This window comes from Dipodomys ordii, unplaced genomic scaffold (genome assembly GCF_000151885.1).
Source record: "Dipodomys ordii isolate 6190 unplaced genomic scaffold, Dord_2.0 Scaffold143, whole genome shotgun sequence".
In the NCBI taxonomy this organism is placed as follows: Eukaryota; Metazoa; Chordata; class Mammalia; order Rodentia; family Heteromyidae; genus Dipodomys; species Dipodomys ordii.
The window spans coordinates 1,581,823-1,606,322 of NW_012267359.1; the positions used below are offsets into that span (position 1 = coordinate 1,581,823).

The 24,500-nt window shown below is 50.2% G+C and overlaps 2 protein-coding genes across 2 annotated transcripts in view; one reads left to right on the forward strand and one right to left on the reverse strand.

Annotated features, from left to right (window-relative positions):
* The window catches only part of Baz1b (bromodomain adjacent to zinc finger domain, 1B), a 66,275-nt gene extending 46,067 nt beyond the window's left edge, over nucleotides 1-20,208 (forward strand). Inside the window, exons 11-21 of the mRNA XM_013031701.1 lie at nucleotides 463-596; nucleotides 2,737-2,842; nucleotides 4,155-4,253; nucleotides 5,546-5,723; nucleotides 6,729-6,911; nucleotides 12,500-12,647; nucleotides 13,428-13,575; nucleotides 15,281-15,408; nucleotides 17,496-17,647; nucleotides 18,402-18,505; nucleotides 18,613-20,208. Of these exons, the coding sequence (XP_012887155.1) occupies nucleotides 463-596; nucleotides 2,737-2,842; nucleotides 4,155-4,253; nucleotides 5,546-5,723; nucleotides 6,729-6,911; nucleotides 12,500-12,647; nucleotides 13,428-13,575; nucleotides 15,281-15,408; nucleotides 17,496-17,647; nucleotides 18,402-18,505; nucleotides 18,613-18,970 (1,738 nt within the window). The 3' untranslated portion in view covers nucleotides 18,971-20,208. The remainder of the gene's footprint in view (nucleotides 1-462; nucleotides 597-2,736; nucleotides 2,843-4,154; nucleotides 4,254-5,545; nucleotides 5,724-6,728; nucleotides 6,912-12,499; nucleotides 12,648-13,427; nucleotides 13,576-15,280; nucleotides 15,409-17,495; nucleotides 17,648-18,401; nucleotides 18,506-18,612) is intronic.
* Nucleotides 20,209-23,002: 2,794 nt separating this feature from the next.
* Nucleotides 23,003-24,500, reverse strand: part of Fzd9 (frizzled class receptor 9) — a 3,352-nt gene continuing 1,854 nt past the window's right edge. Inside the window, exon 3 of the mRNA XM_013031702.1 lies at nucleotides 23,003-24,490. Within this exon, the coding sequence (XP_012887156.1) occupies nucleotides 23,288-24,490 (1,203 nt within the window). The 3' untranslated portion in view covers nucleotides 23,003-23,287. The remainder of the gene's footprint in view (nucleotides 24,491-24,500) is intronic.

Sequence of the window (24,500 nt, forward strand, 5' to 3'; positions counted from 1 at the left end):
AGCAGCATGGGGATATTTGGTAGTGGTTCAACCAGATGAGTGGGAGTTCTTTGTTCCTTAAGTCCTGTTAGTTTTGTCATATCACCTAACATTTTGGATTTAGCATCCACTTATCAGGGAGACCATGTACTGTTTGTCTCTTCGTTCTTGGCTTACCTCGCTCAACATGATTCCTTCTAGCTCCATCCATTTCCCTGCAAATGAAAAGTGGCTATATATTTTAAGTGTAGGCATTGTGTAGAACCTAAAGATAAATATTAAGAGTTGTAAAATTACAGACATTTAATTTTATAATATCTTTCGCTTTGCCTTACAATTTGTCTGGAATTCTGAGCAAAGCAACTGTCAGTGTCTAGAAATGCTTATTCATGCCTGAGTCAGTTTTTCGAGCAAATGAAATCATCTAGCAGTCCTGATCCAGTTCTTACTGTACTGTAATGCATGGCCGGCCGTGATTTGTAGATACTGGCTCTTCTCTGATGAAGTTCCTGGACTGTTCATTGAGAAAGGCTGGGTACATGACAGCATCGACTACCGATTCAACCATCGCCGCAGAGATCGTGCAGACTCTCCCGACAAGGATTACTGTCCGAGAAGTAAGTGGCTGGCTAGTACATGCGCCCCTCCACTTGCAGTGTGGTTGTGTCTTAATTAACCTGCATTGATTAATTAACCTTGTAACCTGTGTTACAAGGCATGGAGCAATACAGCACACTCAAGAATTGGTGTTTCTGCTTGTCATTGTGTGGCTGCCTGCTGCCCACCGGCCTACAAGATCACATTCCAAGTGGCTGTTCTGTATCTGAGTCTCTATCACTTTCATGATGCACAATTGAAAGCTCAAAACATCTTTCTTTAAATTAGTAAGCATTAGTTGCACAAGGGGAGGTTTCATAAAGACATTTCCACTCATGGGTCTGGTTGACTCATTCTGTCTGTTAATCTCCCTTATCCCACTCCCCACTTTTTAAAACAGTTTCAGCAGGTTTCCTTATTCTACCATGTTGACCAAATTCATTCTCATTTATCATTTGTTAGCCCTTCTAAAGCTGAACTGCCTTAAGTAAAGAACTTGTTTCCTTTTTTTAGATAATATCTCATTTATGTAGCTCAGACAGCTTTGAATGCACAATCCTCATACCTTATGCTTTTTTGTTGTTGTTATTCTGATCCTGGGCCTTGAACTCGGGGCCTGGGTGGTGTCACTGAGCATTTTTGCTCTAGGCTAGTTCTCTACCACTTGAACCACAGCTCCAGTTCCAGATTCTTGGTGGTTAATTGGAGATAAGAATTTAACAGTCTTCTAAGAAGCACTGTGGCTCAAGTGGTAGAACGCTAGCCTTGAGCTGAAGAGCTCAGGGACAGCCCAGGCCCAGAGTTCAAGCCCCATGACTGACAGAAAAAAAAAAAAAGAATTTCAGTCTTTCCTGCCTGGGCTGGTTCTGAACCTTGGTTTTCAGATCTCAGCCTTCTCAGTAGCTAGGATTACAGGTGTTAAGCCACAGGTGCCTGGCAAACTTGATGACAGCTGTTGGAAGTCAGATTGGACCTAAATTCCTTTGCTTATAGAGCATCCCAGGGTTTGTTTTTGACACCAGGTCTTGCTATAGCTCAGGCTACCAAACCTGCTATGTAACTTAGCTTGGCCTTAATTCTTAATTCTCCTGCTTTAGCTTCCTGAGGGGGCACTGGATGTTCTTTTTTGCATGTTTTCTCATGTTTCTGAATGGTATTGACTCTTCAGAGTTATCTTATTGTACCAAAACAATTTAAGTAGACTGTGTGTATTAGTATTTTGAGGGAGCTGATTCAAGTTAAGGGGAAGAGAATAGAGGCAGAAGGGACAATCAGTTGTAATATTAGATAAGGCCTAAAATATTATGATACCCCCAAAATAGCCTTTGATGTAAAGGCTTAAGGTATGTCTGTTTTGAGGTCATGTGATGGGATACAGGAGCTGATTTACAAAATTATTAACAATATTCCTGACCTTTGGCACCTTCAACGTCTCTCTGGAACATATTGTGTATTTTGTTGGCTGTCAGTCACCTCAGGAAACTTAGCTGTTCGTGTCATATAAAAGAAATAAACTCACTTGCTCCAATGTGTTATTTCATCAATATATTCTAAGGTGAAATATTCTCAAGAGTTGAGCTGAGGCAAAGAGATGCCTCAACTTTTTTTTTTTTAGTCAGTCATGGGGCCTGAACTCTGGGCCTGGGTGCTGTCCCTGAGCTCTTCAGCTCAAGGCAAGCGCTCTACCACTTGTGCCACAGTGCCACTTCCAGTTTTCTGGTGATTAATTGGAGATGAGTCTCATGGACTTTCCTGCCCAGGCTGACTTTGAACTGAGATCCTCAGATCTCAGCCTCCTAAGTGATTAGGATTACCGGCATGAGCCACTGGTGCCTGGCTGCCTTTCAACATCTTATGGAGTTTCATCCTATAGACCCATTGATAATTGATGTTGAAAATGCATTAATACATGGAAGTATCGGCTATTTGGGTAAAAAGAAAATTTTCAGCTATACATTCTACTGATGTATAGCCTTTCATGTAGGTTATGTAACCTGCAAGTCAGGTCATGTGTTGTTCATGCAAACTTCAGAGACATTAGCACAGACTACATGGCATCCATGTTGCAGTAGGATCTGGGTCATAGTTGTTGGGCATGGCGTGGCATATGGTCTGGGTTTGAACTAAACTACAGTCAACTGATGTTTGCATTTTTCTTAGGTAAGAAAGCCAACTTAGGCAAAAACGCAAGCAGGAACCCTCATCACAGACCAGCAGCGGGTGCTGCTGTGGAGACCACCACACCCAAGCAAGGCCAGAACCTATGGTAACGTGAGCATCATTTTGGTTGCTCTTTCTTTGACTTCTAAGTATTAGGAAAACAAGTGTTGACTGTAAGGACCTTTCGTGTTACTTTGCTTTTTTTGTTTGTCAACCCACTGCGTTAGCTAGTGGCTCACACCTGTAATCTTGACTACTCAGGAGACTGAGAGCTGAGAATCACAGTAAAAAGCCAGCCTGGGCAGAACAGTCCTCAATACTCCATCTCCAAAATAACCAGCTACAAAAGCTAGATAGTGAAATGAGGAGACTGGGTCTGTGCATCCCCTAAACAATTGGCCCTTGATTTCCCCTGATTGTTTCCCTAGATGGTTTAAGTGTCCTCATCTGGTTTGCTTTGCACATAGATAAGACTTTTGTTGGGTTTGATTTCACATACCTTTTGTGGGTTTGGCCTTACATAAGCTTTGTGCTAGCTCCATTCAGGGCTGCTGGGCTTTGAGACATGAGCCCACCAGCAGTCCTTGACTCTCCAGTAAAGACTCAAATTTGACCTTGTAATTGGTGGCTTCTCTGATTCCTGCTACTGAGTTTCCTTAAAACAACAGGCATGGCTTAAATAATAAAGAGTATTAGCTGAAGAAGCAAGTGGCCCTAGCCAGTGTACCAATGAAGAAAACTCACTGCTGTAAGCGGGTATAGTGGATCACATCTGTAAGCCCATCCACTTGAAAAGTAGAGATGAGAGGGTCATTGTTAAAGGCTAGTATAGATAAGAAGTTAGTACACCCCATCTCAAAGAATAAACCAAGAGTGGTGGTTCATGTCTGTTAACTCCAGCCATATGGGAGGCAAGGGTAGGAGGATGGAGGTCTGAGGCTGCTGGCCCCAGGAAAAATGCAAGACCATATCTGAAAATTTAACTAAAGCAAAAGGGCAAGGGTAATTGGTGCTTGTGGCTTAGTGTCTGCTGTGTATTATAGAGTCTTTTATGTTATTAGAAAGGCTCTTGGATCATTTTCCTGAATTGAGTTTTATTAAAGTTTGGGAATTTAATCAATTGATAAAGATGATATCTGCATTGTTTATTGTTTATTAATGAGTATTCCTTAGTTGAACTGGGTTCCTATAGCCATTGGCCCTTTGGGTACACTGCTGCTTCAAGCCAAGAGTGGAGGTCAGGGTCATTAGGCCTCATGGAAGTAGAAAAGCAGAAAACTATTGTTCTAATTAGAGCAATTAGACCACAAGTAGGTTTGGAATTCTTTACTCCTATCTTGCTATTGCCTGTTTATCCCTTACCTTGTGTTTGATTTTGATGATGGCTCAGAGGTGTAAGATCCATTTTGCCTTCACAGGTTTTTGTGTGATAGTCAGAAAGAGCTGGATGAATTGCTCAGCTGTCTTCATCCTCAGGGAATTAGAGAAAGTCAGCTTAAAGACAGACTAGAGAAGAGGTAAGGATTTTCTTCTTGCCTATCAGTCTTCAATGTAAGTACAAATAACTGACCAATAGGTTTGGCTTCTGTTTATAAGCTATTACATAAAAACTTTAGCCAGCCGGTGGCTCATGCCTCCAATCCTAGCTACTTAGGAAGCTGAGGTCTGAGGATCGCTATTTCAAGCCAGTCTGGGTAAAAAAGTCTATGAGACTTTTATCTCTAATAAACTACTCAGAAAAAACCACAAATAGCATTGTGGCTCAAGTGGTAGAGTACTAGTCTAGAGCACAAAGAGGCTCAGGGATAGCTCCCAGGCCCTGAGTTCAAGCTCCACAACTGACCAAGGGGGAAAAAAAATAAGCCAGATGCCAGTGGCTCACACTTGTCATCCTAGCTACCCAGGAGGCTAAGATCTGAGGATGAAGGTTTAAAGCCAGCCCATGCAGGAAAGTCTGGAGATCACATCTCCAAAATGGCCAGCAAAAAGAAAAAAAGCAAACATGGCTCAAGGGTTACAGAACCGCCATAGCAAAACAAAACAGAGGACAACAGTGTGAGGCCCTGAGTTCAACAAAAAAGGAAAAACCAAAAATCCTGCTTTCTGGAGGGATTGCTAGAGGTTTTATCTGAAGCTGCACTCCTCCAGAGAATCCACATTTGCAAGTTGGTGCCAAGAAACTAGAGCCACTTGAACTTCTCTGCTTAGAGCTCTTCAGACACACAAAAGAGGTGGACTGGGTATGAAGCCCACACCAACATCTTCAGAAAAGTAAAGATGAGTCCTTTGAATAACCTCACCTATAGACCACAGACATCCATACCAAGTGCAGCCAAAGCTCAGGATCTCCAGCAGAGGCAGGGCTCCTTTTTCTTAGTAACAGATTTGCAATATCACTTTGCTGGTCAGCTGGAGATGGGGTATGACAAGTGTTTCTGTTGGGACACCTTGTGTAACTAATCCTTAGATCCTTGATCCCCAGATCTCAGACTACTAAGTACAATTACAGGCATGAGTCACTGGCACCTGGCTTAAGAAGCTGTTTCAGAATGAAGGAAATTTGATATTTTGTACAAGAAAAAACATACCAAGGGAAAACAAAGAGATTTCAGTTTACTAGAAACAAAACATCATTCATCCAAGTAATAGAAAGTTGTTTTTCTGTCAGTATTGTTATTTGAAGTCAAGACCTTGTACTTGCTAGGCAGGTGCTTTGCATTTGAGTCATACCCCCAACCCCAAGTAATTGGGATTTCCTGAACACTTTGAAAGTTTTCTTCTCTCCTTTCCTTTGCCCAAACTCTTACAGGTACCACGATATTATTCACTCCATTCATTTGGCTCGGAAACCAAATTTGGGTCTAAGATCCTGTGATGGCAACCAGGAGCTCTTGAACTTTCTCAGGAGTGATCTCATTGAAGTAGCGACAAGGCTGCAGAAGGGAGGCCTTGGATATGTAGAGGAAACAGCGGAGTTTGAAGCCCGGGTAAGCACAGCACCCTGTGGAGCACCGTCCCAGTGTCCTGTACGTGTATTGCTAGCAGTGTGCTGGTAGATGACATGATGCGGTCCCAAAACATATATGCGTACTTTTTTTTTTTTTTTTATTCCGGTCGTGGGGCTTGAACTCTGGGCCTGGGCGCTGTCCCTGAGCTCTTCAGCTCAAGGCTAGCACTCTACCACTTGAGCCACAGTGCCACTTCCGGCTTTTTTCTTTTTGCTTATGTGGTGCTGAGGAATCGAACCCAGGGCCTCAGGCATGCAAGGCAAGCGCTCTACCACTGAGCCACCTTCCCAGCCCATATGCGTACTTTTTTATTTATCTGGATATGTGCTAAAAATCAATCCCACATCTTCTGATGTTGGGGGATTTTTTGTTTGTATTTCTGTAAAGCAGTATTTTATTTTATTTGTGAACATACTGTACAGAGGGGTTACAATTACATGGGCGGGATAATGCGTACATTTCTTACCAAGAAAGCAGTATTTTTTTAATTGGCATACCTCATGGGAGTGGCAGGATAGTATACGGTATTGAAGAGGCTGTTTTTAGCTGGAGGTGCTGCGTTCAAACCCACTCCCTCTCCCCACAAAGCCCCACGATTCTGATAACATGATTTAGCTGGCTCTTGTCTCAGAAAAAACATAATGTAGATGTGAGCCTTAGAGGGGGTCATGACTACCTGTGAATGGAAAGGCAGTACGATTCCATTCTTAGTCTGTGTGCATTCAGGCAGCCCCTTGCACATAGTAGGGTACTCAAGTTTCTGAAGTGGACGGGATTTGTGAATTCTGTGACCTTTCTGTGAATTTTCCTTCACTGGGGAGGAGGAGGAGTCAATGATTTTAACTGTGTTGTCCGTTTTGTGAGCTCAGGAATGCGAGTGAATGGCGCCATGGCCCTTTGAACCTGGCTAGAGACATTGCATTGAAAGCCAACCACTTTCGTCTTTCTCTTGGCCTCATCTAACGTTTAAACCATTTTCTGTAGGTCATTTCCTTAGAGAAGCTGAAGGATTTTGGTGAGTGTGTCATTGCCCTTCAGGCCAGTGTGATAAAGAAATTTCTACAAGGCTTCATGGCTCCCAAGCAGAAGAGAAGAAAACTCCAAAGTGAAGATTCTGCAAAAACTGAGGAATTGGATGAAGAGAAAAAAATGGTAGAAGAAGCAAAGGTATTTAGTCACCACTAGTTCATGATGGTGCAAAAGACTATGATTTGGTTTTCAATTGTTCTAACCCTCTGTATACTTCTTAGCTGCTTCTGAGCACTAAGCCCTGAGCCTTGAGTGGAAGAGTTGTGCTGGGATTTGAACTCAGGGCCTTGCACTTGGTAGGCAAGTGCTCTAACCTGATTTTTGCTTGTTTTTGAGATAGGGTTTCACTTGCTGTCCAGCTGTGCCTGGGCGCAGTCACCTGGTGTTATATTTTCCAGTAGCTGGAATAACAGGCATGTCACTGTGTCCAGTTAAGAAAGCTTACGGGGGCTGGGAAGGTGACTCAGTGGTAGAGTGCTTGCTTTGCATGCATGAGGTTCTGGGTTTGATTCCTCAGCACCACATAAACAGAAAAAGCTGGAAGTGGCACTGTGGCTCAAGTGCTAGCGTGCTAGACTTGAGCTAAAGAGCTGAGGGACAGTGTCCAGGCCCAGAGTTCAGGCCCCATGACCAACCAAAAAAAACAAAAAGGCTTATGGGCTTCTTTCTGCCTAGGCGAGGCTGTCCTTGAACCAAGTCATCTTATTCTCAGCCTGCTAAGTAGTTAGGTTTACAGGTGTGAGCCACCAGTGCTGACTGGTGTTTCTTTAAAGTATCGCTCTGTACTGAATTGATAGTTTTCAAACTGGTATCTATCTAGGGCTATGGGTCAGAGGACTGTGCTGCCTCCCACATACACACACACACACACTCACTCACTCCTACACACCAGAGCCTGTTTCTCTTCTAAAAGGTAGTGATATGGTTTTTAAGTTATTTTGAAAGTTGTATGAACTACACATGATGTAGACTTTTCCTGTTGTGTGTGCAGTTCTATACATTAACTGTAGCACTGTGTTAGCAGTCTGTCTCTATGGCTTCCTTATCTTCCCACCCTGGAGTGCTGACACTGTTGCCTCTCCCTGTCTTTCTGAGTGTGATTCAGGAAAAATCATGTCAGTTCAGAGGTAAGGCAGTGCAGGGAAGAAAAGTTCGGGAGACCTAGAGGTTTCTTTCGTTCTTAGCTGCCATTGTCTCTCCTTTCCCCTCCCTGTGACCTGAGGGCTTTTAAGCATTGCTAACCTTTCGAGTGACATCAGATACTGTAGGATTATCTGTCTCCTTAGTCGAATCTTTTCCCCTTAGGCCTTTGTTGTAGTCTCCTTACATCATTTTTTTTCTTAATGTGTATTTGCAAAGAGTTTCTTCTCTCACCATTTCCTGTAGTTTTCTTCTGAGAACTAATAGGTACAGGATGCCCATTAGCTCTTCTTGAGTACTAAACCCCAGAGCAAAGCATTCTTGGTGTAGGGAGGGAAATGTGGGCGTCCTGCAGGTCTAGACACCAGGAATGTAGAAATGGAAAATAAATTAGGTCCATCCAGCACCTCCAGTGTCTTCAGGAACCTGGTATTCTGCTCTGCACACCCACAGGGTCAGCTCTGCCCCAGCTCAAACATTTCCCACTGTCCTCTGCTTTGAGAGTTTCCACTTAGCAGCAGTCTAGCTATTCAGTTGGCAGCAAGCTGCTCACAGAAGCCTTTCATTCAGGCTTCAGTTTTCTTCTTTATAAAAATGGACTGAGCCGGGCTTCAATTCCTCACGCCTATAATCCTAGCTACTCAGGAGGCTGAGATCTGAGGATCGCAGTTCAAAGCCAGCCCAGGCAGGAAAGTCCAAGAGACTCTTATCTCCAAAAAACCACCAGAAAACTGGAAGTGGCACTGTGGTTCAAGTGGTAGAGCGCTTGCCTTGAGCTGAAGAGCTGAGGGACAGCGCCCAGGCCTAGTTCAAGCCCCATGACTGACCCAAAAAAAAAGTAGACTGAGCCGGGCAATGGTTGCTCACTCCTATAATCCTTGAGCTGAAGAGCACAGAGACAGCGCCCAGGCTTAGAGTTCAAGCCCCACAAAAAAAAAAAAAAGACTGTCTGCATTTGTTCCCGACACCTCACTGGATTATTTATTTGTGGGTACCAGAACTTGAACTCAGAACTTGGACACAGTGCTTTAGTATTTTTACTTAAGGCTTGCGCTCTATCACTTGAGCCATGCCTTCCACCAGATTTTTTGCTCATTAATTAGAAATCAATTCTCACAGACTTCTGTTCAGGCTGGCTTTTGAACCTTGATTCTCCAAATCTCCTGAGTGAGCCACCAGCATCATTTTTTCTCCTCTTACTTACTGAACTGTTTGGATTATTGTGCAATGAGAGAAGTGTTGAGTGTGTACTGTAACAAGGTATTTAAAATGACCCATTATGTATTGGCTTGCAAATCTTGAGACCTGGTCCAGAGTTGGTGTGAAAACTTGAACAGACTTTGTTCCCTGTAAAGTACCAAGGGTGATTTTTCAGCAACCACAACATGGAAACAACCCAAGTGTTGGCAAAAGAACAAAGAAAATGCACACAATGTGTGGTAAAATCTTATTTTCGGTAAGGTAGAATAAACCACTGTTACTCACCTTGTGAATGAACATATAAAGGGTGCTCTGGAGAGAAGCCCCTGTTCATAGCCCACATTTTCTTCAAGTTCCTAAAAATAACAACAATGAAATTGAATGAGTTCTAGGATGCCCACATATTTTAATGGATAGGAAATGACTAGGAAGTAAAAAGCACAGGATGTGTATGCCTATAAAGGACTTTTTCAGTGTATACTACCACAGCTGTCCATTAGAGGGCAGAAAAGCCTGACTTTCATCCCTAAAATTCTTTTCCTTTTCTCCTTCCGGTCCTAGGCCTTAAACTCAGGGCCTGAGCACTGTTCTTGAGCCTCTCTGTGTGTGCTCAAGGCTAGCACTCTACCACTTGAGCCACAGCACAACTTCGGGCTCTTTCTGTTTATGTGGCACTGAGGAATTGAACCCAGGGCTTTACGCATGTTAGGCAAGCATACTACCACTAAGCCACATTCCCAGCCCCTAAAATCCTTAAATCTGTATGCCCTTGAAAAGATCTGGGGACTGTGTGGCTCAAGTTGTAAAGAAGGAAAGATGGATTGGGGTCTGTAGTCCTATGAGTTTACCTCTGCAACCCTGGGAAGGCAAGTGAGGCAGTCGTCCCTGTGAACACATTGCACTCAGGAGTTGTAAACAGAAAAGAAAGGAAATTGTGCTTGCTTCCAAAGCTGATCTCCAGCCAGGCACCATCTATAATCCCACCTACTCAGGAGACTGAGATCTGAGGATCACAATTAGAAGCCAGCTGCCTCCAGGAAAGTCCATGAGACATTTATCTCCCATTAACCAGAAAAAGACTGGAACTGGAGCAGTGGCTTAAGTGGTAGTGTGTGGCCTTAAACAGAAGAGCCAAGTGAGGATTTAAGGCCTTGAATCCCAGTTCCAGCACGCACGCACGCGCACACACATACAGTTTCACAATGAAACAACATTTGTGTTCCCTCAAAATGTACATTTTGTAGAGGAGAGTGTGCTGTTAGTTGCTGAAATCCCCTTTCCCTATTGTGTTTATGTGGTTTGTCTTGGGGTGGGAGGAGACACAGAATGTGTCCTGCTGATGAAGTAAAGCTGGCAGAAGGCTTTGTAGATACTATTTACCATTTCTGGGTCCTGGGAGCTTGGGTTGTATGTGGCACAGATTCATGCTGCAATGGCCCTTGTTTGAACCCAGATTCTGTTAGCTGTGCAATATTGTATAAATAGCACACACATGTCCCTACATTTAACTTTTTTTTGGTGGGGGGGGGATCCGATCGTGGGGCCTGAACTCTGGGCCTGGGCGCTGTCCCTCAGCTTTTCAGCTCAAGGCTAGTGCTATACCACTTGAGCCACAGCGCCACTTCCGGCTTTTTTCTTTTTGCTTATGTGGTGCTGAGGAATCAAACCCAGGGCCTCATGCATGCAAGGCAAGTGCTTTACCACTGAGCCACCTTCCCAGCCCCACATTTAACTTTTTTAAGAAATGTATTTATGTGGTACTAAGGAATTGAACCCCTGGCCTTATGCATGCTAGACAAGCACTCTACCACTAAGCCATACTCCCCAGCCCCATAACTGTGTTTTTAAGTGATGGTCCTTCATCTCCTCCCTCCCCTCAGTGTTGGAGTAGTAGTCTTGAACAAGTCCTTTGTTCTTGGGAGCCATGATTATTGCCATTTTTGGGGTTTGAATCTCAGCATTGAGCTTGCTAGGCAAGTAGGCTATCACATGAGCCATGCCCTCAGCTCTTTTTTAGATTTTTAAAATTGTTACCATAAAGGTGATATACAGAGGGGTTACAGTAGTCAGGTAAAGGGTATTTTTTTTTTTTTAGACAGTGTCACCCATTCCCTCCCTCTCTCCTGTTTTTCCCTCCCACCTCCACCACAACTTGTGTAGTTCATTTCCAACATAGTGTCTAGTGAGTACCACTGCTGCATTTGTTTACCCTTTGTTCCTCCATTTTTTTGGGGGGGGGGTCCAGTCGCGGGGCCTGAACTCTGGGCTGGGCACTGTCCCTCAGCTCTTCAGCTCAAGGCTAACACTCTACCACTTGAGCCACAGCACCACTTCCGGCTTTTTTCTTTTTGTTTATGTGGTGCTGAGGAATCGAACCCAGGGCCTTGAGCATGCAAGGCAAAGCGCTCTACCACTGAGCCACCTTCCCAGCCCCTGTTCCTCCATTTTTGTGCATGTACACTCCCTTCCCCAAAGACAGATAAACAAGACAGAAAGAAATGATAACAAAACAGAGGAAAAGGCCTCTTGTTTCCATTTCCTGGGGTTTGTGTTAGATTTCCCCCTCCCCACCCCAAGCTGAGAACCAAACTCAAGGCCTTGTACTTGCCAGGCAAGTGCTCTTCCAGTGAGGTAAATGCCTAACCCCTTGATTTTTTTTTTTTTAATAGGTTCTATGTTTGTCTCAGGGCTAGCTCACCTAGACTATGATTTACTGTGATTATTTACACTTCCTGTGTAGCTGGGATGATGGGCATAGGCCACCATGCCCAGCTTTAATCTGATCTCATGATAAACACCCCTGCTAGCCTCAACACCATACCCACACCTTCCTTCCCCCCCATCCCCATCCCCAGATGAATGGGTGGATTTGTGCTACTCTGTTTTTGTTTGTTTGTTTTGGGGGTCCAGTTGTGGGGCCTGAATTCTTGGCCTGGGCACTGTCCCTCAGCTCTTCAGCTCAAGGCTAGCGCTCTACCACTTGAGCCACAGCCCCACTTCCTACTTTTTGTCTTTTTGCTTATGTGGTGCTGAGGAATCCAACCCATGGCTTCATGCATGCAAGGCAAGCGCTCTACCTCTGAGCCACCTTCCCAGCCCCAAGGATTTGTGCTACTCTGGAAGGCAGTTGTCCTCAGAATTATTTCTACCCCGGGGGTGGGGGGAGGATTGGGTGAGGGGGGTGGGGGGAGGCTGGGAAGGGGAAACAAAGGAGGAGGCTACAATGCTTGATAAGAAATGTACTCATTATCTTGCCCATGTAATTGTAACCCCTCTGTACAGTATGTTCACAATAAAAAAAATTTTTTTAAAGAATTATTTCTACCCCTTTCTAGTCTTGAGTGTTCTCTCATTGGAGTAACGCTGGCCTGGTTTACCCTGTTTAGGTTGCATCTGCACTGGAAAAATGGAAGACAGCAATCCGTGAAGCTCAGACATTTTCCAGGATGCACGTTTTACTCGGGATGCTCGATGCCTGCATCAAATGGGATATGTCAGCAGAAAATGCTCGATGCAAAGTTTGTCGAAAGAAAGGTATGTTTTGATCAGATTGGTTCATCTGAGTCAATTACAGGGATGGGATTTCTGGTCTCAATTCTTGCCTCTAAATGGGTTGTGGAGCAGTTTCTCCCTCCTGAGGATCTGTCGGGTACCAGTCCACAGACCTTCCTGGGGGATAGAGAGGTCTTGGTTCCTCAGTGTGCAGCAGGATCAGCTGCTCCCTTCAGTCCAGATTGCCTGGAGACCAAAACTGTTTAGTCTAAAATTGGTATTTTTCTTAAAATCTCAGCACTTTGGTCATCCCTAAGGTGAAGTGGTGATCCTCCAGCAGGGGGCAGTGTTTGTACATCATGGCAGATCCAGGCCAAGTGCTGACTAGATGGTACCAAGCAGGCTGGGATGGGAAGGAGGTCTGTAAAGCAGTTGCGGACAGTGATGTAGAGGGAAGGTTAGCCCAAGACTGGCCTGCCCCAGGAAATTGATGAGCTTGGTGGCTTGGCATATGGGAGCCATGCCTGACACCCCACGGATGGACAGGGGAGAAGGCTGCACAGTTCCTTGCCATCATTCACTGTTGTCTTGTCCTAGTCTTGAGTAGATTTGGAGAAGTGGAGAAGTAAGGAAGCGTGGGAAACGCTCATCCTACATTCCCTGGTGGTAGTTGGGTGTACGCCACATCTCTTTTCAAAAGATGGACTTGACAAAAAGATCTGCCGCTGTAGGGCAGCCCCTGTGCAGCATGCTTGTCCTGCTGCTTTGGCTCAGTGGCCCTTGCTGCGCTGCCGCGGGCTCACAGCTTTTATCTCTCTGCAGGTGAGGATGACAAACTGATCTTGTGTGACGAGTGTAATAAAGCCTTCCACCTGTTTTGTCTGAGGCCAGCCCTCTATGAAGTACCAGATGGTGAGTGGCAGTGCCCAGCCTGCCAGCCTGCCACTGCCAGGCGCAATTCCCGGGGCAGGTGAGACTTCCTTCTTTCCAAAATAAGTAAGCTTCTGTTACTCCAGTTAAGTGATTGTGAGGAGCTTGGCTTTCTCCTTTGAAGTTCCCAGCCCACTGGTTAATGGTGCAGTGGTGGGGCTCCTAGTGCATGCTCTAATTTTGGATGAATTACTGACATTCACATTGACCACATGGCTGGTCTTCTTGACCATACTGCCTTTTCCCCTCCCTTCTGCCTCCATGCTGCCTCCTCTTTCTTCTTCATAGTTACTTTGTAACCAGTCACTGCTTCCCTCCCCACCCCCACCCCAGCTCTGCTTTGAACCTCCACTCTTTCCTGCATGTCAGCTAACCTGCCTAGCACCCTCCATCCCACGAGTGAGTGAGTGAGTCACCTTTGCTGCTTGCCATCCCTCCACCTCTGCCCTTTACCCCAGGTCCTGCATACCCCTCCAGTTGCCCTTCCTGCCTCCTACCCGCCTGTCTCACTTATCCCAGCTCTTGTGGCCACAGAGTGCCAAGCAGAGAGCACAGATGAGGTTTGGTTTTTATTTATTCCTTTCGGTTTCAGGGCTTGAACTCAGGGCCTGGGCACTGTCCCCAAGCCTCTTTGTGCTCAAGGTTAGTATTCTACCACTGGAGCCGCAGTGCCATTTCTAGTTTTTGAGTGGTTAATCGGAGATAAGAGTCTCACAAGGACTTTCTGCCTTGGCTGGCTTCAAACCATGATCCTCAGATCTCTCAGCCTCTTGAGTAGCTAGGAATTACAGGCATGAGCCACTGGCAAGCAGCTCACAGACGAGTTTTTCTAGAGTTTCAGGGCCTGGGCTGTGCTGGGTATGCTCATTGCAGATGACTTACTGTTCACACACTCTGGGGCTTTGCTCCATCCTGGAATAGTGCCTCAGCCCAGCACTCCCCTACCCTCTTGTGAGCTGCCATCCCCCAGCCTGGCTCGGAAGGTCAGTCCTCATCTCTGCCCAGACTGCCCTCCTGCGCCAGCTAAGGGCTCATCTCCAAAGCAGATCATGGTGGCCATCATTCACAGTCACACTGGCCCCAGAGACTGCAGCCAGTTCCAAGAAGAGGCAGAGCCCAATCTGCACTTGATGTGGCCACACACAGGACCTTGGGAGAAGAGAGACACCCAATGTTTGCCAAGTGTGAGCCTTGTTTTCCACACCACAGATGAAGGTTATGAAAGGGCGGCCCAGAGGCGCCTTGATCCCCCAGGAAGGACGGGTCCCTTTGATCCTGCCCCCCCTTGCAGGGTCCTGGGTTTTCTCACTCCATTCCAGCTCCCCTCAGATGGTGGCGGGGCTCAGTTGGGGCAGCTGTTCTGGGCTGGGATTACCATTGCTTTGATGTCTGGTCATCTGCAAGCTGTCTCCACTCCTGGCTGGCAGCCATCAAGGTAGAGGAACACCTGTCCGCATGCATGCATCCCTCCACTCTCACAGAGCCTGAAATGCCACCCACTGGGGCTCTTCTGTGAGACATTGGTTATGTTCTATATGATTTTGTGGGGGTGTAGGTTTGCATTTTGGTCTTGATTTCTATGGAGCAACATGCTTGAGGCCTCCTGTCTTGGGACCTTATCTCTTCTGGCGTCAGCTCTGTCAAGCCTGTGATGAGTGAGTCTTTCTAGGACCTCGGTAGGATGGTGGCCCTTTTCAGGCCTGCTTTGTGCAAACTGTGCTCTGACCTGCTTTTCTTCCTCACAGGAACTACACGGAGGAGTCCACCTCCGGGGACAGTGATGACGCAGAGAGCAATTCAGAGGTGGAGGAGGAAGAAGAGGAGGAGGGGGAGGAGGAAGAGGAGGAGGACTACGAGGTGGCTGGCTTGCGGCGTAAGTGTGGAGTTGTGTGGTTGCCTCCCAGTCTCCAGGCTAAGCTGCCCATGGCTAGTCCCTTAGCTCTGTGTGTGTGTCTGTGTGTCTGTCCATCTCCTGAAGCTTGAACTCGACCTGAATGCCTGTCCTTGAGCTTTTGTGCTCAAGGCTAGTGTTCTGCCAGAGCTCCCTCCACTTCTAGCTTCTTGGTAGTTTATTGAAGGTAAGTCTCACAGACTTTACTGCCCAGGCTGGCTGGCTTTGAACCACAATCCTCAGATCCCAGCCTCACTGTCTTCCTTTATTCTGGGGCTGTGGGCTCACAACTGCAATGGCTCAGAAGATATTCAGGATGCCATTGTCAGCACCTGCCTCCGTGGGGTGCAGGGGCATGTGGGCATGAGCTTGCAGTCTATGCATGGGGAAGTCTGGGCCCTTGCCATGTCCATCTTGTCCCATGGTTCAGGGTGGTGCTGCTTTTAGAGTGTCTTTTGCCTTCCTCGTCTTTCTGGAGTGGCGGGTCTGCCCCTAGCTGAGGGCGGGAGGATGTGGGGTGTGTGGGGTAGGAGGAGGAGGAGGAGGGTGAGGTCTGGGTGCTATCAGGAGGAGATGGCTTCGCCCTGTGAGTGTGCCACGTGGTACATGGGTGTTAGTGATGAGTCCTGTTGGCCTGGTTGACCTCCAGTTCAGCCTTTCCAAGCCCACTGTCAGCAGCTGACCACACGAATTACCCTCGCAGTTCTAAGATCATCTCACTGGCAACCCCAGTGCCCACCCTGTATGGCTCTCGGTGAGGCCAGGCATGGCGCTTCAGGTTCTGCCTTCTCCAGGTCGTGGGCATCTACAGCAGACAATGTGTAACAGTGCTGCTGTCGCCGCCACTGCCGCCGCCACTGCTGCTTTTCCAGCCAGGGATTGCTCTTTTTCAGAGAAGCACTTTGCTTTCTTCTCCAGACTTCTTGGCTCTGTCTTCCAAAGGTTAGGGGATATTTGGTGCTTAAGTATAGTCCAGAAGTAGAGTGGGCAGCTGCCTGTGGTCTCTGTGCTGCGGTGCTAGTACCCTCTGCCCTCCTGTCAGCTCCCACCATCCTCCGTTCATGAGCAGACTTGGTGGGAAATGGCTTCTCCAAGCCTTGAGCATCCTTGCTGCACACCACCCTAGGGAGCCCTGAGGAATGTTGGGCACCTGCCGTCTAGCACCTGGCGCACACCAGACACAAATGTCCTCGGTGAGGCCCCGTGGGGATGATGAATGTGCCTGGCACCCTGTCTAGTGCTCAGAATGCAAGAAAACACTGGAGCCAGGCCTGGCCTTCCGGAAGGTCTTTGCCAGCTTTTCTCTAAAAAAAGGTACCAGGGGCTTATGCCTCTAATCCCACCTACTCAGGATGCTCAGATCTGAAAACCGAAGACTAAAGTTTCACACCAGCCTGGGCAGGAAAGTCCATAAGATTCTTACCTCCAGTTAACTAGCGAGAAGTGGAGCTGGGCCTCAAATGGTAGCGCTCAGAGTCCCAGCCCTACCACCAGCAAGGAGAAGGAAAAAGGACGAAGTGGTGGGTGGGGTCGATGAAGCTATGAGACAGGGCCAGCATCACCGCACCATACAGTTCCCCTCTCGGAGGGCATGCTGAGGCTGGGCTTGGCAGCAGGAATCTGGCTGCCCACGGTGAGTGGGTTACAGTGGACTCTGCAGGTTCCTCATTTTGTGGAGTTCATTTGAGCAGGGAGGCTCAGAGGCAGCCTTCAGAAAGGGTTTCGGGTGCTCCATCCACTGGTTGCTTTCTTTTGGCAAAACTGAGGTTTGAACTCAGGGCTGTATGTTTGTAGGCTGGCACAGCACCTCTGAGCCACACCCTGGTTGTGTTTTTGCTGGTTATTTTTAGGATAGGGTCTTGCTTCCTACAGTGCACAGACCTAAGCCAAGATCCACCTATTTTAAGCTGATAAGAGTCCAGCTTCCATTCCATGGAGACAGGGCTCTGAGGAATTCTGTGCCTGGGGTAGCCTGCTGCCTGACCTCTTGCTGCCTGTATGTGGTGGGGAGCATGAGCCCCACGGGGCTCCCTCCTGGTCCAGCCTTACTTACTCCTTGTTTCCTTCAGTGAGGCCTCGAAAGCTCATCCGGGGCCGGCAGTGTGTCATCCCTACCACAGCCCGGCCTGGGCGGCCACCCGGCAAAAAATCACATACCACCAGGAGACCACAGCCCAAGGGAGCCCCTGTCCCTGCCGATGACTCTGAGCTGGACGAGCTGGTGAGTGAGTGCTCCCTGCCCTCCCGCTGTTCAGCGATACCCAAGGCAGCAACAGGTGGAGGCCCGTGGCTGCTGCTGCCTCCTCCTCCTCCTCCCCCCCCTCCTGCTGCTGCTGTTGCTCCTCCTCCTCCTCTTCCTCACAGTGCTGTCACCCCCACACACACCCCCCCTCTACACACACACACACAGGCAAGCTGCTGCGCTGGCTCTGCTAGTTGGGGGCTGCCTGCCGCTTGTCAAGGATTTAAAATAGTCTGCATGTGTCTGTGGTGGGCCCAGAGGGGCGGCCCCGGAATGCCAGCAATGCGGGTGCTGCCCACAGTTGTCAGGGAGGGGAGGGTGCTGCACCCGGCACGGTATGTTTAGCGGTTCTTAGATCTCACTTTGAACAACAAGAAGCATACTCTTGAGAACTCTCTTGTTTTCCCAGATCAAATTAGGATTGGGCTGTAAAAGAGGCCAGGGGATCAAAGAGACCCTCCTGTGCCTCGCCCTCTTGCTGGAAGGCAGAGCCTGTTCTTCTTAGCCCCAGGGAGATATGAAGTGCCACCATCCCAGGCCCCAAGGTTGGCTCTGGGTCCAGCACCCACCCAGCTGTGTGCAGCATGGCTGGATTATGGGCCCATCTACTCCACAGGGCCGGCATCCTGGCCGCACTTTTGTTCCCAGCCTAGTGCATCTTGATCCGTGTCACCCCTTCCATTGGTGACATCCTCATCATGCCTGCCCATACTCACTCCTTCTTCCACACTAGGTGCTTCAGAGCAAGCGCAGCTCACGGAGGCAGAGCCTGGAGCTGCAGAAGTGTGAGGAGATCTTGCAGAAGATCATCAAGTACCGCTTCAGCTGGCCCTTCCGGTGAGCCACCTGCCCAGCCTTTCCATCAGGCCTCCCTGCCCAGCCCAGCAGCGGGCACCGCGTACCGTGCCTCCCCGGCCGGGCGCTCCATTGGCTTTTCTCCCCAGGGAACCGGTGACAAGGGATGAGGCAGAGGACTACTACGAGGTGATCACACAGCCCATGGACTTCCAGACGATGCAGAGCAAGTGTGCATGCGGTGGCTACGGCTCTGTGCAGGAGTTCCTCGCCGACATGAAGCAGGTGTTCACCAACGCTGAGCTGTATAACTGCCGCGGCAGCCACGTGCTCAGCTGCACAGCCAAGACGGAGCAGTGCCTGCTGGCGTTGCTGCGCAAGCACCTGCCTGGGCACCCATACGTGCGCAGGAAGCGCCGCAAGGGCCCCGAACCGCCTGCCGACGAGCCAGAGGACAGCGATCCTGAGCCCGGTGCAAATGCCCGGGGCCGGAGGCAAAGGAAATAGAGGCCAGGCTGGCCTTGGTAAGGGAGTGGAGGTGGGAGGATGGAGGACTGGTGGGGGAGACCACCGGGGGGGAGCACAAGACAAGGGAGGAGGATTTGAAGAAGTGATGGAGAGCGTCAGACATGCCTGCACTCCCACCCCACCCCACACAGGGCTGACTTAAGCAAAGCCCTTGGGGAGTCAGGGGTCCTGCTGGCAGTCACTGGGTAGAAAGGGGCCAGCCCTGTGGTCTGAGCACCCCCAGGAGGAGCCCTGTGCACCCCTCCCTGGGGCCCCCACGCCCTTTCCTCCTCCTCTCAGTGAGGGTGCGGGGAACACAGTGGAGTCCCATGCGCATGCGCACCAGCATCACGGGATGGCAGCAGTCTTCTGAGGACATCTTGTGGAGTAGAGAGACATTTCCTGGAGCCATTCCTCAGCACCTCTCCTTTATGAGCCCCCTCGCTGCCTCCGGAAACAAAGCTAAGGCACTTCCCCAGACTGCGGTCCTGCTTGTGATCACACCTACCTTCCCACTGGTCGCCTGACCGCCAAGCAGCAGATGCCCGGAGCAGAGCGCTGAGTTGTTCAGAGGACTTTTCTAGTTGTTTCCTTGCTTGTTTCTCGGCACACTGTATAAAGAGCACCTGTCTGCTCCTCCCACCTCCGCGCGCAGGTCTCTACGCGTGCATTGTTCCCTGCCTGCTCCTCCACAGAAACCGCTGGGGTGCCAGCAAGCAGTGGGGTGCAGTGAGGTCCCCACCTACCCTGCTGCACCTCCTGTTCCCTGGCCCCATTCTGGCTACGCTGTGTTTGTGGGTATCCACAGGTGGGGGAACCCAAGCCCCACAGCTGGCACAGCCTGGGCACAGCCCTGAGAGCGCCTTTGTAGTCTCTCCCTTTTACTGCAGATTTTGATAAAAGTACAAGACAGGGTTTCATTTTCTTTTCTACCAACTCTGGGTTTAGAAAACATGGGCACCTGGGCTCTTCTGTGCCTGTCCGAAGGAAAAGCAGTCTGCGTGGGGATCGCCATTCAGGCGACTGGGTAGAGCCCGTGGACCGGAACTTGCAGGGGGGTCCCTGCCACCCCAGGTCTCCCTCTCTTCCCAGGTCTGCTGGGAGTGCGGACCCCAAGTGGCAGCCCAGCCCCCACCATTGCCCCATTCCTTTACATGGCTCAGGAGGAAGGCAGGCGGGGGCTTGTCATAAGTTGGAATTTCAAATAAACATTATGTACTTGTGTTTCTAAAGAAGCAGCAACATGGGTCGCGCCTCCTTTCGTGACGAGTGAGGTCTGGCCTCAGCCTCCCCCCATTCCATCTGGCACCAGAGGAAGTTAAGATGTGTTCCAGATAAAACTGACAATTTGTGGGGAAAAGTTATTTCCACAGAAAGTTTCAGAAAGGTGCTCATTAGTCCTACATGCTCACCCTCCACCAGCACTTGGCTTGTGGGCATGCGTATTATTGAAGCTGCAGGGTTTGTGAGTGCACTGCTGGGTTTTGAGGGGCTACTGGTGTGAGCACCAGCTGGCAAGCGGAGCCGCCTGGCCTGGCAAGGCGAATATCAGGCTAAAGGCATATGGTAGGTAGGCCTGGTGCAGGCTCAGCCTCTGGCTGTGGTAGTGGTGCCATGGCAGGGCCTGCCCCTGGTTCTGTGGGCACCTCACCCCACAGGCAGCTATGGGGCAGGTCCTACCCTGGCCGAGGGCCCCAACCTCTGTATCCCTACAGGGCTGTAACCTCACGTGTCCTGGGATGGCAATGAGGCACCATCCATGTCCCACAGTACCCAGCACTTGCGCCTCCCTGGATTGAGGGCCCCAGGAAGGGGTTGAGTGAGAAATGCACACAGCTAAGCCCTGAGCCTTAATAGTGGTTCACACCCAAGGCCCCGTCCCACAAGAACAGCATTGGGGAATGAGCACCCCTATCCCCTCCAGCTCCACATTGGTCAGGTCTGAGACCTGAACCTTGGTCCAAGCTCAGCCCACAGGGATGGACAGAAGGGGTAGGCCCTTGATGCTCATGCTGCTGGCCCTCATTTCTGGGGTATTTGCTTGTTCCTTTTGTAGGGAAGTCCAGTTGCAGGAGGGTGTCGGTTTTCTCCCCACTTGCCTTGCCCAGCTCCTCTAGACACAGCCTCCAAAATTCCGACCCATAGTAGAAATCCCAGATACTAAGGAGACAGGCACCATCCCGCCCCCAACAGGCTGTGATGCCTCCCCCTCAGCCAACTCTCCTTCCCTGCACCAACCATCCTAACCCCAAAGTGGAGCCCCTTGGACCCTTCTCTGCCTGCATCATGTTCTCCAAACCCTCCTTGTCTACTTGGCAAGGAAGAGGAATGCACCTATCCTCTGATGCTCAGCCTCACGCCTCTTGCTTGCAAGATGTAACTGCACCATTAAGACCTGGAGCCATCCTGGTACAGCACCCTCCCATATCCTCCCACTTCTGGAGGTAGGGTGGGCCAGGGCTCCTTGATGCCTCCAGGAAACTCAATCAACAAAGGCCCCCACCATGTGGGCAGCAAAGGAAGATGAAGCCATTTGCCTGCAGTTCCCTGGGCAGATGAAGTGCGAGGCTACTGGATTCCCTATTGAGTGGGCCTCTAAATGGCCTGAGACCTTGAGTTTGAGATGGTCTGGTTGGCATGAAGTTGTGGGCTGCCAGCATAAGAGCTTCCTCTCCTAGGTTGGGTGAGATGGCTCATGTCTGTAATCCCATTTAGGATAGGGTTTTGAGACCAGCCAAGTAAAAAGCTAGGAAGATCATCTCAAGCACTAAATTGGGCATGGCAATGTGAGTAATCCAAAGTACATGGCCCTGAGTTTAAACTCCAGCACTGCCAGGAAGCCAAGCTCTGGTGGTTCACACCTGTAAGCCTAGCTACTCAGGAGTCTGAGATCTGAGGTTCATGGTTTGAACCAGCCTGGTCAAGAAAGTCTTGAGTTCTTGTCTCCAATGAACCACCAAAAAGGCAGAGATGCCAGGATCGTACCCTGGACTTTGACTGCAAGTGGCAGGGTCCTTACAAGGACCACGGGGCAGCCTCAGCCTTCCCCAGCATGCTCTGTGCATGCTCTGTCTGTGTGTGTCCGTCTCTCTCTGTCATATACACACACACACCTGTGGCACCCTCTCCACCCCATCTTTATGGCTCCCATCAGCACAAGTCCTTGGTCTCAATTTGCACTGAACTCCCATTTTCAGGTCCTCTTCTGCATTCCCAAGATACCCCATCTTCCCCTCCACCCACCCAGAGATGTGAGGGGCATGGGAGCACCCTCACGAGGGCCCTGGGACCTAAGTGGACACACCAGCATCTTGTCTCTCCTTCATCTCTTGGCTGCATGAGGTTCACATTCAGCACCTCCTTGCTGAGCAATTGTTCCACAACTTAAGCCGTGTGCACAACCCTGTATTTTTCAGATAAGGTCTCTTGGCTTTTGCCGAAGGCCAGCCTCACACAACAATCCTCTTAACAGTCTCCCCATGGCTGGGGTTATGAGTATGCACCTGGTTGAGATGGGATCTGACTTTGCCAAACTATTCTTAGTAGCTGGGATTACAGCTGGGAGCCCTGGTGCCTGGCCAGCACCAGTAATCCAACAAGGACAGTAGTCCTCTAGCTCCAGTCCTGGTCCCCAGGGAGGGGACCCGAGACAAGCTGGAGACAGGCTGACGCCCTCATTTTCAACACAAACGAGGAAAGCAAAGTGTGAGAAAGGAAAAACTTACCCATGGTCCCAAACAGGCCTGACGCCCCAAGGCCAGAGGTGGCGATGTCATCTCAGGGATCTCCCCCACCCACACACACCCCTTTCCTGGCAGGCATCCCACTCCCACTTCAGAGCCCCGGGAGACACTCCCGCACATGCCATCTGGGACGCACACAAAACACGGCTGCTTACAGGGGAGCTTCCTCTTGATTGCTGGGTCCAGGGGATGAGCCCACCCCACCCGCAGATCGGCTTAGGGAGTGGGAGACCCCACAGGGTCCCCTCCCAAGTCCCCTTCCTTCCCCAGCCCAGAGTGGACTCTGCAGTAACACACAGGGGTTTATTCCAGTCACAGCTTGCAGAGAAACGCAACAATAAATTACATCATTAAATAAATGCTCTGATGGACCATGCCCTCCTCTGTCCCTTCTTCTGACCTTTTGGGGGTCGCAGCCAGGCTCCCACCCCCAATTAGGGAGCATAGGAGTGTGAGTTTCACCAGGTCCCCACCCTGGTCCTCAGCCCCCTGGCTGTGCCTGACCTTGACAGCTGGGTGCTGCTAGTCAGCTGTCTCTTGGGGGGGGGCACAGCAGAGAGCCAGGCCTGTGTCGCTAGAGGTGCGTGGGGTTCTCCAGGGAGGGGTCCGTCTTAGTCATGTGCAAGACCACCGTGGGGGCCTTATAGTGGCAGTGGATGCCCCGTCCATAGCCCCCAGGGGCTCTGCAGGCCTTGGCCCGGGCCCGGCCGGCTGCCATCTTACGATGGCACAGGCTCTGCCAGGTCTGGAAAGTTTTGGAGCTCCACACCCAGACACCACTGGTGATGCCCACCACCAGAGACATGAAGATTTTGAGCATAAAGACAGCCACGGTGGGTACGGAGCCCCCCGGCAGGGAGCAGTCCCTGCGGCCCCCGGGCACCGACGCGCCAGTGCACGGCTGCTCTGCGGCCCGGAGCCGCCAGAAGTCCATGTTGAGGCGCTCGTAGGCGTAGCACACGATGACGCAGGTGGCGGGCACCGTGTAGAGGATGGAGAAGACGCCGATCTTGACCATGAGCTTCTCCAGCTTCTCGGTGTTGGTGCCCCCCGTCTTCATGATCTTGCGGATGTGGAACAGAGCCACAAAGCCCGTGAGGAGGAAGCTGGTGCCCAGCACCAGGTAGCCAGCCAGGGGCACCAGCACGAAGCCCGTGAGTGCTGCGGCGTCCATGCTGGCCACGTAGCAGAGGCCGGTCAGCTCGTCCCCGGCCACCTTGCGCAGGGTCAGGACCACGATGGTCTTGAGCGCCGGGAGGCCCCAGGCCGCCATGTGGAAGTAGCTGCCGTGGGCCTCGATGGCCTCGTGGCCCCACTTCTTGCCGGCCGCCAGGAACCAGGTGAGCGTGAGGACCACCCACCACAGGGAGCTGGCCATGCCGAAGTAGTAGAGCAGGAGGAAGACGAGGGTGCAGCCGGTGTTCTCCAGGCCCTCCTGGATCACGTAGAGCGCGCCCGCCTCCTGGTCGCAGGCCACACTCTGCGCGCCGGCCACGGCTCGGATGAGGAAGGCCAGCGAGTAGACGTTGTAGCACATGGAGAGGAAGATGATGGGGCGCTCGGGGTACTGGAAGCGGTGCGGCTCCAGCAGGAAGGTGAGCACGGTGAAGGCGGTGGAGAAGAAGCACAGCGCCGACCACACGGCCATCCAGACCAGCGCGAAGTCCTTGTCGCGCCGGGACCAGAGCACCTCGACGCCGGGCCCGCAGCGCGGCGCGCACGCGCGGCTCTTCTCCACGTACTGGAACTTCTCCGGGTTCTGGCAGGAGCCGGGGCCCTGGCCGGGG